This window comes from Podarcis bocagei (assembly GCF_964188305.1).
Source record: "Podarcis bocagei genome assembly, chromosome: 1".
Lineage (NCBI taxonomy): Eukaryota > Metazoa > Chordata > Lepidosauria > Squamata > Lacertidae > Podarcis > Podarcis bocagei.
In genome coordinates, this window is record NC_138125.1 from 32,528,303 (window position 1) to 32,542,793 (window position 14,491).

At 46.1% G+C, this 14,491-nt stretch overlaps 1 protein-coding gene across 2 annotated transcripts; it reads left to right on the top strand.

Moving 5' to 3' along the window:
• The first annotated feature begins 3,080 nt into the window (after positions 1-3,080).
• RPS6KL1 (ribosomal protein S6 kinase like 1) lies at positions 3,081-14,491 on the top strand. 2 transcript variants are annotated; one of them, XM_081208702.1, is made up of 11 exons: positions 3,081-3,260; positions 4,933-5,249; positions 6,015-6,139; positions 6,288-6,380; positions 6,999-7,046; positions 8,737-8,869; positions 10,365-11,303; positions 12,021-12,110; positions 12,464-12,546; positions 12,861-12,956; positions 13,050-14,491. In XM_081208702.1, exons 2-11 carry the CDS (start codon positions 5,015-5,017, stop codon positions 13,158-13,160), a joined length of 1,953 nt encoding a protein of 650 aa, XP_081064828.1. In that variant the 5' UTR covers positions 3,081-3,260; positions 4,933-5,014; the 3' UTR covers positions 13,161-14,491. The 2 variants fall into 2 exon arrangements, with proteins under 2 accessions (XP_081064828.1, XP_081064829.1); XM_081208703.1 differs by having other exon boundaries at positions 4,941-5,249.

Genomic DNA, 14,491 nt, shown 5'->3' on the forward strand with positions numbered 1-14,491 from the left:
ACATTAGTGCAGCCATATAATATCAGCAAGGTCACTTCCATGAGCTTGTCTAAACCCCTTTGAAAGCCATCCAGCTTGGTGGTTATCACTACGTCTAGCAGTGAATTCCACATTTTAACCATGTGTTGTATGATGTACTTTTATCTGCCCCAAATCTTACATTTTTCAGCTTTCTTGGGCTCTAGTACTTTGAAAGCAGGAGAAACACACCTGTCTGTCCACTTTCTCCACATCACACACATACCCCACCCCAAAAATCCTAATAAAAACGTGGGGAGAGGCTCCTGCGCTGGTGGGTTTCCTACACACATCTGACTGGCCATTATGAGAACAGGTTGCTAGAATTTATTGACCAGGGGTAGGCAACCTAAGGCCGGATCTGGCCCAACAGCCCCCTCAATCCGACCCACAGAAGGACAGGGAATCTGCGTGTTTTTACATGAGTAGAATGTGTCCTTTTATTTAAAATGCATCTCTGGTTTATTTATAGGGCATAGGAATTCATTCCTTTTTTCTTTTCTTTTTTCAAAATATACCGTAGTCAGTCCACCACATGGTCTGAGGGATGTTGAACTGGCCCACGGCTGAAAAAGGTTGCTGACCCCTGGTATTGCCCATTGCCCAGGACCGAGCAGGCACCTTCTTGTGCTCTTCAAGGCACAGACAAAAACATGGGTCATGTGGTTTTCAGATAAAACCTCAGCGGACCTTGCCACCAAACTCTGCCAATTTGTCCTTACCCACAACAACTTCAAATTCGGTGATGACCTGTTCCTTCAGATCAGCGGCACAGCAATGGGCACCCGCATGGCCCCACAGTATGCCAACATCTTCATGGCAGATTTAGAACAACGTTTCCTAAACTCCTACCCACTCAAACCTCTCTTGTACCTGCGATACATTGACAATATTTTTATCATCTGGACACATGGTCAACAGACCCTGGACACCTTTCACCGGAAATTTAATGATTTTCACTCCACAATCAACCTTACAATGAATCAATCTATGCAAGAAATACATTTTTTGGACACTACTATAAAAATACAGGATGGGCGCATAGACACCACCTTATACCGTAAACCAACTGACCGACAAACATATCTACATGCCTCTAGCTACCATCCCAAACATACCAAACAGTCCATTGTATATAGCCAGGCACTACATTACAGCCGCATCTGTTCCAATTCTACAGACAGAGACTCTCACCTAAGAGATCTACAGCAAACCTTTTCAGAACTAAAATACCCAGCAGATGAAGTTAGACAACAGATCAACAGAGCCAGACTGATACCCAGAGAGAACTTGCTGCAAGACAGACCCAAAAAAGAAAATAACAGAACACCTCTAGTCATCACATACAGCTCCCAAGTTAAAACAGTACAACGCATCATCAGAGATCTACAACCTCTCCTGGACAATGACAGTTCTCTTTCTCAAGCTCTGGGAGGAAGACCTTTCATTGCCTACAGACAGCCACCCAATCTTAAACTACTCCTAACACACAATAATACTACAACCAGACTTAACACGGACACTGGCACCAGAGCCTGCAATAAACCCAGATGCCAACTTTGCTGCCACATACACCCGGACAACACCATTACTGGCCCCAACAACATCACACATACCATCTCGGGACTATTTAATTGCTCATCGTCTAACATTGTGTATGCCATCAAATGCCAACAGTGTCCTTCAGCTCTCTATATTGGACAAACAGGCCAAACCTTACGCCAAAGAATAAACGGACATAAATCTGACATCAATAATCACAAAACAGAGAAACCAGTAGGAGAACACTTCAATCTCCCAGGACATTCTATACAAGATCTCAAAGTAGCTGTTTTACTACAAAGGAATTTCAGAAATAGACTAGAAAGAGAAGCTGCTGAATTGCAACTCATTACCAAACTTAAAACCATGGAGAGACCTGGTCTCAACAGAGACATTGGATTCTTATCTCATTATACATGACTAAGCCATTTCTCACCTTCTCACCCCTTGCCTTTTCCTGCAAGACCTATTACAGTCGTTAAGAGTCGTCAACAGGCTCATCTCAGCTATCTGCCAATCTCCCATTCCCACCACCCTTCTGAGTAATACCCCTCCCCACCTTCTCACTATATATAGAAGGATCTGGCAACTTCTGTTTCAGTGTATCTGAAGAAGTGTGCATGCACACGAAAGCTCATACCAAGAACTAACTTAGTTGGTCTTTAAGGTGCTACTGGAAGGAATTTTTTTATAATGGGTCATGTGAAATAATGATAAAAGAATAAACGCTTTTGAATAGGTCCATTGCCTTTCCAGCAGCTCAGGTCCACACGGAGAGGTTTAGCAGAAACATGGCTTCGACCACCACCCCACAAATACACTAGTCCTTTCCCAGCAGTCATTTGGATAGCATGGCAGGCTTACGAGAACCGAGGTAGTTACCACGGAGTAAAACCATAACACCGACTCTGAAAACAGGATGGAATTTATTGACATAGTCCTTCGACCCTATCGAAAACCAGGGAGGACAAAGTGAAATGAGATCGAAAGTGAATACAGTGGTACCTCAGGTTAAGTACTTAATTCGTTCCGGAGGTCTGTTCTTAACCTGAAACTGTTCTTAACCTGAAGCACCACTTTAGCTAATGGGGCCTCCTGCTGCTGCCGCGCCACCGGAGCACGATTTCTGTTCACATCCTGAAGCAAAGTTCTTAACCCGAGGTACTATTTCTGGGTTAGCGGAGTCTGTAACCTGAAGCGTATGTAACCTGAAGCGTATGTAACCCGAGGTACCACTGTACATGTCACGTACGTATTTAGGGGAAATGGCAGCCCAAGGAACATTTCTAATTTCATTTCCAACAGTTTTAATTTCGTTTCCCCCATGCCCCTCTTTTAAAGGGGCCCCCACCCCCGGAGACAGACTCTTCCCACGCCCCTTGCTTTGGGCTCTGCAGCCTGGCTCTGCAGACCTCGACGCGGGCTCTTTAAGAGGCAGCTCTCGAGCCAGCTGCCCGGGGATTGGTGCTTTATTCTAAAGGCCGGCTAGTGAGATCATCCGCAGCCAATGGCTGCAGCCGCGGACCACCCACACAGCCCCCGCAAGTTGCATCCTCCGACACCTGGCTCTTCCACCGGCGAGCCGGATCCCCGAGCCGAGATGGAAGGAGGAGGAGGAGGCGCCGCCGCCGCCGCCGCCGCCGCCGGGGATTCCGTGCCTCGCCCTCCGAAGAGCATCTCAGGCACCACGACTGCTTTAGGTACGGGATGCCCCTTCCCCGCAGGCACCTGTGCCCTGCCCACGTCACACACACCCCGGGGAAAGAGGCGAGCAGGTTGTTGCAGCGCGTTCTTAGCCGAGAAAGGGGGGGGGGCCCGAGGGGGGGGTTAGGCCAGGTTCGCCCCCCCACTACAGCTTATCTTTTGCACCACCTGCTTCCTTAAGCGTCACGGGGGGGGCAGCTGCACCCCCCTCCAGATCGAGTAAAACAATAGAAATACTTAACTGTCCAATCACGTCGGTTCTGCCCCCCTCTAACAAAAGTCCTGCCCCCCCCAATAAAAATCCTGGCTATAACCATGGCGCGCGGGGAGGGGGGGTTGCAAGTGCGGCCATCTCCCTAGCGAGGCCTTCCCCGCCTTCTAAGGCCGGCAGCGGATGCCCGCACACAATGGCCCTCTCTTAGCAACACAGCACCTTGCTTCAAGGCTTCTGGGATTCCTGCACCGACCCTCTCCAAGTTAAGGCTGTGCCAGCACTGGTAGTTTTATTAGCGCCGGAGGGAGAATGGGGAGCGTCCATTCGTCCGAGTCTGTGCAGCTCCTCCGGGGCCTGTGGCTCCACCTGGCCTTAGCGTCCAAAGGCCTCGAGGCTAACCGTGCAGCCCGTGGCATACCGTTAGCACCCGCCGTTATGTTTCCGGCCGGCTTGCCTCCGAGAGGAACAAGAGCTTAGAAACAAACAGCCTCTTGGGTTTGGCTTGCAGAAGAACGGTGGAGGCAGAAACCTATTGTGAACCTTAATCGCACCTATCTATTGCTTCCTAAGGCCTGGCCTGGGCAAAAGCAGGGCTGCAGTCTTGGGTTGGTTGATGTGGTCTGAATAATCGATTTAAACTCTTAGATTCTTTTTTATTATTGTTGTTTTTAGTGCTACCTACTTATGGAAACAACAGGTGGTTGGCACAATTTCAAAAGAGGCTTCCTCCTGTTAGAGGAGGAGGGGAAAGCCTCTTCTAAGAGGGCGCTTACTGCGACATGAGCATTCAATACCATGGTTGTATTTGCAATTATTATTTACTGAATTTATATACCGCCCTATACCTGGAGGTCTCAGGGTGGTTCACAAAAAAGATCACAATATATAAAATAAAAATAAAAACAATACAGTGGTACCTCAGGATCCTGAAGCGAACGCAACCCGTGACTGCGCGTGTGGGGGTCGCGTTTCACAGTTCCGCGCATGCGTGTGATGTCATTTTGACTGTCTGCGCACGCACACGTGGCGAAATTAGGAAGTAACACGCTCCGTTACATCTGGGTCACCGCGGAGCGCAACCCGAAAATACTTAACTTGAAGCACATTTATCCCGAGGTATGACTGTAACCCAGTAATACCCCCCCCCCAAAAAAAGAGCCACATTTTAAAAGGGTATAGAATGTTGATCAGGTCAACCAAAGGCCTGTTTAAAAAGGATTAAGCAAGTGTTTAATCCTTGACAAAATACTCAAAACTCTCATACGTGGGCAACTCTCATTATGTGACAGCCCTCCTGCAGGGACTGTATCGCTTGCAAACTCTTTCCACTCTTTTGAGTGCTGGCACTTTCTAGCTCTGATTTGTAGCCCTTTGCACCCAACCCCCAATCTTCTCCCTAACCTGCTAATTCACCCTTCCTTTTTCTCTCCCTCTAATTCTGCCTTTGTCTCAAGTACTACAGGAAGTAGGCTGGTGAGGATTCATTGAGAATGGCCAGTTTCTAAGCAGAGTGACCCCCTGAGCAACGGTTTGGGCATGGATTCCGAATCCTGCACTCGAGCCTTCTCCCAGGCCCGAGTGTATTTGGAGCAAATCCGAAGCCGGGTTGCGCCAGGGGGCGTTGACGTGCACGGAACTGGGAAGCGTGACTACCTGGTGGATGCGGCTAAGCAGATCCGCCTGGCTTTGGAGCGGGATGTGAGCGAGGACTACGAAGAAGCTTTCAACCATTACAAGAATGGCGTGGATGTGCTCCTCCACGGGGTTCAGGGTACGGTGGGGAAGTGGAGTGGGTGGGTTGTGAAAGATGTAGGGATCCTGGCAGAAGCGGATTTAGGGGAGTGCAACCAGTTCATTTGTACTGGGCGTGGAGCCTCAAGGATGCTGTATGGGGCACCGCAAGTATGATGTAGAATGGAAGGCCAGAGGTGCTGGTTGTGGGGCAAAATTAGACACCACACAGGGTGCTGCTGGAATTTGAGACTGTAAGGTCCACCACTGGACCCTGGGGCAGGGGGAACATCGAAGCATGAAAGGTGCATGGCTAACTTACAAATGCTCTTCGTAGGCTCTTGCCCACCCAGCTGACTGGATGAGGAAAAAAATACTGCAAAAAAGATGTAAAATCATACAAATTATGTGAATATATATATAGAGAGAGCAATTTAAAATGTACAGATGAATGTCATCTTTTCTTTACATAAACGTACATAGTCTATTTATTTTTCTATACATGTTCATATCTTCTACATAATTGACTTCCCTCTACCTTTTAACAGTTTCATCATCTCTCTTTATTTCATTTTATTTCATTTCATTTCTTATTGCGAATTTATAAATGTCACAGAATTCATTTTTTGTGGCACAGAATTTAGATTGCTTGTGGGTGCAGAATTCTAGCTTTTTAAAAGTGTGGGGAACACACAGCCTTGGCTATTGGGCCAGGCACGTTGTGATGTGAGGAACAGCTGAGGATCTAAAAAGAACTACATAAAATGAGAGCTAAGAATGAGTAATGCCCATGACTCTCATGCAGTGGATCCTAATAAGGAGCGCCGGGAAGCTGTGAAGAGGAAGATCACCCAGTACTTGAAACGCGCTGAAGAGATCTTCAACTGCCATCTGCAACGAACTCTGGGAAATGGAAGCTCCACTGAAACGGTGAGAATTTTTTTTTGGGGGGGGACGTGCAGCTGGATTCCCAGCAGTTTAAAAAACAAAAACCACCGAGTACTGTTACTGTCTCCTTTGTTCTACTCCACCTGGTTTCTCAAACTAAGACGTTTCTCAATTTTTCATTGATTGACAGGGTTACAGCAGCCTTCGCTTTCGGCCAATTAGGACACTCAGCGCACCAGTGGAGAACCTGAGGCACTGTAAGGTTGTAGGAATAATTGACAAGGTAACTAGTTGCACCTGAGATGGTGTTCTGGAAGAGTAACCATGTCAGGCAATTGTAGCAAAAGCCCGAAGAAGCCCTGGCACCTTAAAGATTAACCTCCCCGCGCCCCCCGCTGCCCCTGATGTTTCTGCAGTGCATGACCATTGGGCATGTTGGTTGGGGCTGAGGGCAGCTGTGGTCCAACAGCATCTGGCGGGCCTAAAGTTCCTTATCCTTGTCTTAGAGCACCCTCGTGACTTCATGCAGCAAACTGAGTTGGCTCCAGCCTTTGAAATCCAGTCTTTAGCGGCTTCAGGATTCTGCTGGTTTGTCAATCATATTTTTACAGCGCCTCATCAGACAAGTTTTCATCATGTAAAACAACAAGAAGCAAAATGAAAAGGAGCAGTACTGTGAAACAACAGCAACACGCCACACACACACACACACACACACACACACACACACACACACACAACTGAAGCTCTAAAAAGCTGCAGGAAATTAAAAACAACACTGATTTAAAATGCCTGAGAGAATAGAGAGAGATTCTCCCCAACCCTAAAACCTTGAGGTTCATATGGGTACCAGGCAGACCATTGCACTGTTGTGGTTAACTTGTGCTTTTGTTGCTTGTAGGTACAAATAGTGCAGGACCCCGCTACTGGGGGAACCTTTATACTGAAGGTATGTGCAACCGCCTTCCTCTGACTCCTTTCCTTCCCTTTGGCAATCCTAGACATGGTGTTACTGGAGAACAAGCCTAGCCTTGAAAAAGCCCTCCTGGGCTCCACCTTGTTCTCTTCAGTATCTGTGAGGTTATAGCTAGCCCAGATCTCTCTATACTGTCCAATTTGTGAAGCTTTGCTCATGTCCTTTTCTATTGAGGAATTCCTTTTACAAATCCATCGCTAGCCCTCTTCTCCTTTTAGAAGAACAAATTTTATTCTTCTCTCACATGTTCAAATACAAGTTATTTTAAAGTGCTGCTTTAAATTATATTAATATCTAAATGAAAGAACTGGCAGCCTATTTATGAATCAAAGAATCGTGCGTAAAATCACAAACGGCTGAGAATCTTTGGGTTTAGTGTTAACGCACTTCAGACTCCAGCAGCCAAGTTTTATTAGGAATAAAAATGAAGACAGGAGGACAAAGCAGACTTGGGAAATAATAGGAACCCTTTAGCTCAAATCAATCTATGCTGACCTAGTTACTTAGAAGCAGGTTTCTGGACTCCTCACAAGTAACAAAGCATAGGTGCTCAGTTACAGGGTTATCCAAATGGACGATGAAATCTGAGGAGGTGAGGGAACTCATGATGGAATGTGAGGGACAAAGGGACTATTTTACTAGTCCCTTTTATAAGGGCTTCCACCCTTAAGGGCTTCCACCCTGAGTGACATCTGGCACTCTTTCAGCCAATCAAGTAACTAGTGTAACCCCTTTGTGGGAGCTGAGGAGATGTAAGCACCTGATGTGAGCAGGTGAAGATGGTTATCACTGGTGGAAATTGCTGGGATTTCTCCTCCTACCTGCCAGGCCAAACCTATTTTGAACTTGTGGACTCAGCTCAGCTGGAATACGTGCTTGCCTCACTCAGACTAAACAGAGGGCAAGATAGCAGAGCCTTTTCTCCACAGACTCTATGCATCTGCTACCCTCTTCTGTTTACTGTTGAGAAGTTGCTTGGCCAATGCCTCTTTATAGCATCAGGCCTCTACTAGTCCCTTTGCTCTTCCTGAGCTGCAGAAGCACTTGCACCAAAGAAATGCTAAGAAAGAAGCTGCAGTAAAAGGGTGTCTCATGCTGAACTTTGGTGCTTGATAATGACTTTCCTATTTCAGCAGGCAGTTTTTCTATTTCCAGGATCAGTTTTAATTCCTATTATTCTTGTATATGTGTTGTTGTTCTAAACCCACTTAGGAATTTTGAAGATTAAGTAATTTATTAATACCTGAAATAAACAAGCACTTTTAATGTATTTAAAGCATGCCCTGCCTTTTCAATTCAAAGTTTTCCAGTATGGAATCACTTGCAAATAAAACCAGAGGTATTTTGGGGCAACAATGAAATTCTTCAGCAATAATGAACTGCCTAACTTGGGTACAGGGCCAATGCTGGAAAGGCACAGAGTCTAGAGAAAAATATTTCTCAGCTGATCATTTGCTGCTCCAGAGTACTTAAATGGAAAACATGCAGGGCTCCTGTACATTCTACACGCTTTGGACTTTTACAGATTAGTTTCCAACTGTGTTCTATAATACAGTGGGTGGTAAGAGGGCCTTTCCCACACTGGAAGAGGCTGCTGGGCTCTTCTGGCCAAACGGCATTCAGACAGACAGCCCACATCTCTTGGTTCTGTGTTCCCTTCCAGAGCCTCCCCAAATCGCACGTGGAGACCCGTGAAAGGCAGACAATCATCCCACATGGAATCCCCTTTATGGTTGAATTGCTGTGCTACTCTGTAAGTGAAGACTCTGTCTTCCTCCACCTGGAGCACGTGAAAGGTGAGTGTTAAAGGATTTGCCATTTCCCCACTCCTATTTCCCAGCCTCACCTGGGGTAAATCTTTTGCGTGCTTGAGTTTTGTGTTTGTTGCTAAATTTACTTGGTCCTAATGAAAATCTTGCCCAACTGTGAGTTTTGGGTTGTTTTTCTTATCATGGGCTAACATGGCTTCATTTGCTTTTTAATACAAAATGAGACCTTCGGGCAAACTGGAGATCATGCAAAGTACTAAGACTAAGTCAGACTAAGATTTATCAGTGTGCAGGCAAGGGGAAAGAGTGGAATTATTTCTGTCCATGAACCAAATAACTCTCTGAGATACCTTGAGTGTAGCATCCAGTACAGGAAGATGAAAAATTCATTGTAGAGGATAACTCAACTGTAAACTAATTTCTCCTTCAGGGAACTGGGAATTGTGTGCACTTGCACGTAGAGCAGATTGGTTTTATGATAGCAGGAAATTGGAGTACCAGCCATCCTGTACAAAATACCGTATTTTCTCATGTATAAGACTCCCCCATGTATAAGACGCCCTCTATTTTTTTATCCCAAAATTAAGAAAATGCACTGTGCACTATCCGTGTATAAGAAAACCCCTTATTTTAAACTTCAAAAATTTAGGAAAAAATATAGTCTTATACATGGGAAAATACAGTATTTCACTTCCTGCAGATCAGGTCAGATGTTATGTTGTTGTAGTCCAAACTTATTGTTGCTAGAAGAGATCTGGATGAAAAGTGACCCATTATGCAAGTCTTTTAACAGATCAATGCTAGATCAGGCACTAGTCTGAGGAACAGGATTTTTAGGTTCGCCCCGCAGCATTTCTGCAAGTTACAGAAATGTAACATTGGAACCATCCAGTTTGCGTTTTTTGTGTGATTTCTTTTCTGCCATTCTCCATTAAATCCCAGCTGGCTTTGTGGTTTGTAGTCACCCTATAGCAGCTTGTGACACATGTTTATGGTTGCAGGTCATCCACTCTATCCTTCTTAACCTGAGGTGGGTGGGAAACTTTTGGGCATGTGGCGTCTGAGAAATTATCTTGCCAGAAACTTTTGGTTGCTTCTTCCTCTGAGAGTTGTTTGAAGAATAGTTATCCTGTGCATTCCGAATTTAGCTAATACCTCTGCCGGCCTGACTGCAGAGATATAGTAGGTTAGCAGCCTATTGAATTGCACATAATTTTTCTTCAGGCAGGAATAAAATTGGGAACACTTAAGCTTTTGTTAATCCTGCCGGGTGGGGAGGGAAAGCTTCTCTGTGCAGTTTGAAAGCTTGCTGCCTGATCCTCCTAATAGAGCTGGTTCAGTAAGAGATCAACTGAACCATTTTGCCTTCTCTCTGTCCTCTCAACCCTCTTATTCTCTGCGGCCTGGTATCAGGCTAGCAGGCAACTGTAGAAGGGATAATGGAAGAGGAGGCACAGCTGTTGAGGAACTGGAGTTGGCATGTTTCTGAGAAGCCGTTCTTCCTTCTTCCTTTTTCCCACAGGGGGGACCCTCTGGTCCCATCTTCGCTCCCAGAATTGTTTCCACCATAAATCCTCCAGCACCTCCAAGACAGTGAATGCAAAGCTCAGCTTGGTCTTGAATCACACCAGTGAAGAAGGGGTCACAGGAAACCCTCAAGAAGCCGATTCTGTTTCCCAGCAGAGCTGCAATTTCTACCCTGAAAACAGTGCTAGCCAGATCCCTGCTGCTGTAAATCTGTTCAGAAGTGGTGACCACTCGTTGCCTCGGAAGAAGTCCCTTGACCATATGCATGTGAGAACATCAACGAATGAGAAGTGGCATGTTGGACCTGCAGTTGGACCATGGGGCATTATTGGAGGGAAGCATTTAAGTGCAACACACACTTTGTCTACACAATCTAATTTGAAACCAGCGCACTGGGGGCATCACTGCTTGGTCAACCAGAGGACTTTCAGGTCGTGTGACTCACTTATCAGAACTGATAGCATCAGCAGCATATCTGAGAGAGCTACCACACAGCAGGAGCCAAAACCACATGCAGGCGAGAGATCTAGCCAACATGTCTCAGAGACAGGAAGAGGATGCGTGTCAAAAACAGAAGCTCCATGTCACCGAATAGCACAGCCTGCGCATTCTCCAGCTGGCCAAAGACAGGTGCATCCTGGCATTCTTCAGCAGAACTCGTGTGGTCAGGAGAACCAACGGAATGTGACACAAATGAAAGAAGGGAGCCTTTTGCAGGAAGAGTTCACTACTGAGCATAAACAGCTGGCACCAAGGCCATATGGGTCTGCAGCGAACCAGGCTGCGCACAGGGACAGCCTTGGGGCCTGGGATGTAAGTGATGACCAGATCCAACTTTGGGCAGCTGAACTGGTTTTGGCTTTGGAGGGTCTCCACCAGCAGGGGATCCTATGCCAGGACCTCAACCCACGAAACCTACTGCTGGATGATACTGGTACGTTTTCTCCCAAGAAGGGGCTGAATGAAAACTCTAGTCTGTCGTATTTGGTAGCTGGAGCATTTGGTTTCATCGGGAAAACATTCCAGCTCCCTCTCCCTTATGTTTTGTGAGATTACAGAAAAACAAACTATTGTGAGGGGCAGGGAGAGCACACTCCCAGGGCCAAATTCCTTCAGAGAAAAGTGGTTGAGACCAAAACACTCTCACATACACCTGTGGGGGAAGAGATGATGAACTTTGAATCCGAGTTAGAAGGAACCACAAGGATCATCTAGTCATCTAGTCTCCCTGCAATGCAGGAAACTTTGTCCAATGGGCTCAGACCCATGACCTGAGATGAAGTCTTGTGCTTTACCAACTTAGCATGTCATTTTTCTGTACTGCAAGAAAAGCTTCCCTGTCCTCAGGTCTATATCTCAGTTCAGTCCCGTCCCATAATCAGCATTTTGGTTCTGCTAAATAACATCACTTGAACTATGTTTGTTTAGATTTCCTGTTTATTTCCTTCGGCTTACAGGGGAGCTGTGAATAGACAGCACATATTGTCATTTAATAAAACAGGTGCCCAAGACTTAAACCCGAGGGCAGTTTCTGAGATTCGCAACTCAAATAGGGATTTGACAGTGTTCAGAAAGGTGACTAGCAGCTTCTGATGCCTCCTGTTTTTCTTGGCTTTGCATAACTGCTCTTGCCATTTCTGTGGGTTCATAGGTCACATCCATCTCACATACTTTGGCCAGTGGACCGAGGTGGAACCACAGTGTTGCAGTGAGGCAATGGAAGACTTATACTGTGCTCCAGGTAATGAAGACATTTGCTCTTCCCTTGACAGATGGGGGCAAGAGGAAAGAAATATCACCCCCCATTTATTTCTTTTATATGCTTTTAAGACATTTTATGCTGATTTATTGGTTTTGGTTTGTATTTTTGTTTTCATAATACTGCTTTTATATTATACCCCACTTGGAAATGTTTAGATATTAAGTGGTTTATAAATGCTCTTAAATGCAATAAAACAGGCAAGCTGGCCTGACCCGAGACGCCTCTCTTTGTGACTACAGTCCTTTTAAAGCCTCTTGCTCAGATGGTTACAGGAGATAAGGGCTTCTGGCATGATCTTTCTGTTGCTGTAATTCACCCTTTTTTCTCTGCAGAGGTGGGTGGAATTTCTAAGCTGACCGAAGCTTGCGACTGGTGGAGCTTTGGGGCGCTGCTGTACGAGTTACTGAGTGGAACTGTGAGTAACTAAAACTGTCATATCTAGATTGGCAAGCCAGTATTAGGAAAACAGAAAGCGTTCTAATGGCGATAGTGGTGCTACACAAAGTGATGTTGACTAGGAGCATGACAAACTACATTTGAACCTCGTTCTCTCTCCCTTCTTTGCTGCAAAGTGTAAATTTTGTTGACGTGGACCGACTGCACCATGGAGCCTACTGCTTACTTAGTTGGCATGGGCAAACTGGGTTATTTTCAGAACAGTTATCCTTAGCATTAGCAGCCTTTGCTGCAGGGTAACCTGGTTTTAATAGCTCTGTTGATCTCTTACAGTCTTTAGCCCAGAATCACCCCTCAGGGATTCATCCTCACACCAAGGTTCAACTTCCAGAAAAGCTCAGCCAGTCTGCTTCATCCCTAGTCTCTGAGGTGAGAATGCTGGCCAGTTAGCATTAGAATTGGAGAATGGCTGTGATAATGTGCATTTGGAGTCTGAACTACCATCTCTCATTCTCTTCCCAGCTTCTGCAATATGATCCCAAGCACCGTTTAGGCTCTGGCGAAGAGGGAGTGAACAGGATCAAGGCACACCCTTTCTTCAGCACCATCCAATGGAACAAGTTAGTTGCATAATAAGAACCAAAGAGATTTGGGGGATGGTGTGGAGCTGTGCTTCCAGAGTGCAGCACCTGGCTGTTTTACCTGCTGGGTTGTGTCCCTGCCAGATGGAAAACCCAAATCCTCCTAGAAGCACTTGCCTCCTGAATGAATGAATGAATAAATAAATAAATACATAGCCCGGGTCTTGTGGACCTGGGTGATGCCAATAGCGCTGTTGCTCAGGGGGAAATCCACAGAGCTTGGCTGTAGATTTTTCAGCTTTGAGTTGCTCCTGTTCTGCTTCCTAGCTATAAGCCAATAGCAGCTAAAGGGATCAAATTCGGCTTTGGAAGATTTAGCCTACTGGAGTTAACCTTCAGAGCATGAACAAAGATTATGAGCATCTTGTAAGGCTGACGTAGCCAACATCCTCCCTTCCACATGTTGCTGGACTCCAGCTCCCACCATCCTCAGTCAGCATGACCAGAAGTCAGGGATGGTGCCAGATGGCAATTCTGAGCAGTTGGAAGGCATCATGTTGGCTACCCCTGCAATAGATTCACAGAATTGTAGAGGTGGAAGGGACAAGGGTTCCAACCCCTGCAAAGCAGGAAACTTTTGCCCAACATGGGGCTGGAACCCATAACCCTAAGATTAAGAGCCTCATGCTCTACCAACAGAACTGTCTAGGTATGGTTTGTTTGCAGAACCAAAACATCAAGCCCTTTATTGACGCTCTCAACATAGCTTACTCTACATCAGGCACGTCCAACTGGTCAATCGTGATCTACTGGTCGATCTCTGGGCGTCCCTGGTCGATTGGTGAAGGCTCCCCCCAAAAGCTCAACAACTTTGGTCAATCCAATGGGTAGATCACTGCAGTTTTTTATAGTGGGAGTAGATCACAGTCTCTCGGAAGCTGGACATGCCTGCTCTACATGATCAGTTTCCCCAAATCAGACATGGCCAAAGGTAGCTTCCCCCATACGTTCTACTTGCTTGTTCCCCAACCGTCAATTCAGTTGAGCTTTCCAGCGATGTTCCTCGTGCCACAGCAGTATCTACTCTATCACGTATCAGCTGTGTCTCCTCCCTAATTCAACCTCGAAGCATCTTCTTCCTATACCTGCTTGACCCCGTCCCCAGCTTACCAGTGCTTTTCTGCTTAAGTACCCCAGGCGGAAGTCTTGGATTACAATCTGTATAGTTCACAGCTTGCATGTTGCACTTGGCTTCTTCTGCAGAATGGAGACAAGCTCTTATGCAGAGGGGAAGTGAGCAAAAGGCTCTTCTTGTGATTGCTCTCTGTGGATCTTCCATGTTCTTGCCAATGAACGTTTTAAAATAAAAGACTCTCAGCACAA

Bases quoted from the DNA above. Each gene is read 5' to 3' on its own strand.
- RPS6KL1 (XM_081208702.1), top strand. From the start codon at position 5,015: ATGGATTCCGAATCCTGCACTCGAGCCTTCTCCCAGGCCCGAGTGTAT. The intron at 5,250-6,014 runs GTACGGTGGGGA...ACTCTCATGCAG, and splicing joins GCTCCTCCACGGGGTTCAGG to TGGATCCTAATAAGGAGCGC. The intron at 6,381-6,998 runs GTAACTAGTTGC...TGTTGCTTGTAG, and splicing joins TTGTAGGAATAATTGACAAG to GTACAAATAGTGCAGGACCC.